We start from the raw sequence: 266 nt of genomic DNA, 5'->3' as shown, positions 1-266 counted from the left end.
GTCAACACTAACATGGCGGCCACGAAGAAAATCGAAGAGGCGCTCGCTCACGTCAGAGAGGCTGAGAAAAGGTATTTGCGAAGGGAATCTCGGGGATGTTTTTTTCTCCTTTTCAAGGTGTTCTCCGGAGGGGGGTTTTGTAGGAAGGGTCTCGGGGGGGAGGAGGGAGGGAGGGGGACGGGAGAGGCGACAGGACGAAGGGGCGTTTGAGGCGACCTGAGGTCAGTTCGCCGAGGGGGGGGGGAGGGAGGGAAGGGAGGATTTTA

The 266-nt window shown here is 58.6% G+C and overlaps 1 protein-coding gene across 1 annotated transcript in view; it reads left to right on the top strand.

Annotated features, from left to right (window-relative positions):
• The first annotated feature begins 6 nt into the window (after nt 1-6).
• LOC119593011 (gamma-soluble NSF attachment protein-like) overlaps nt 7-266 on the top strand; it is a 19,760-nt gene continuing 19,500 nt past the window's right edge. Inside the window, exon 1 of the mRNA XM_037941904.1 lies at nt 7-71. Within this exon, the coding sequence (XP_037797832.1) occupies nt 13-71 (59 nt within the window). The 5' untranslated portion in view covers nt 7-12. The remainder of the gene's footprint in view (nt 72-266) is intronic.

The sequence above is a fragment of the Penaeus monodon genome, chromosome 31 (assembly GCF_015228065.2).
Source record: "Penaeus monodon isolate SGIC_2016 chromosome 31, NSTDA_Pmon_1, whole genome shotgun sequence".
Lineage (NCBI taxonomy): Eukaryota > Metazoa > Arthropoda > Malacostraca > Decapoda > Penaeidae > Penaeus > Penaeus monodon.
Note: the sequence above shows the minus strand (reverse complement) of the source record. Positions and strands in the feature narration are given on the sequence as shown.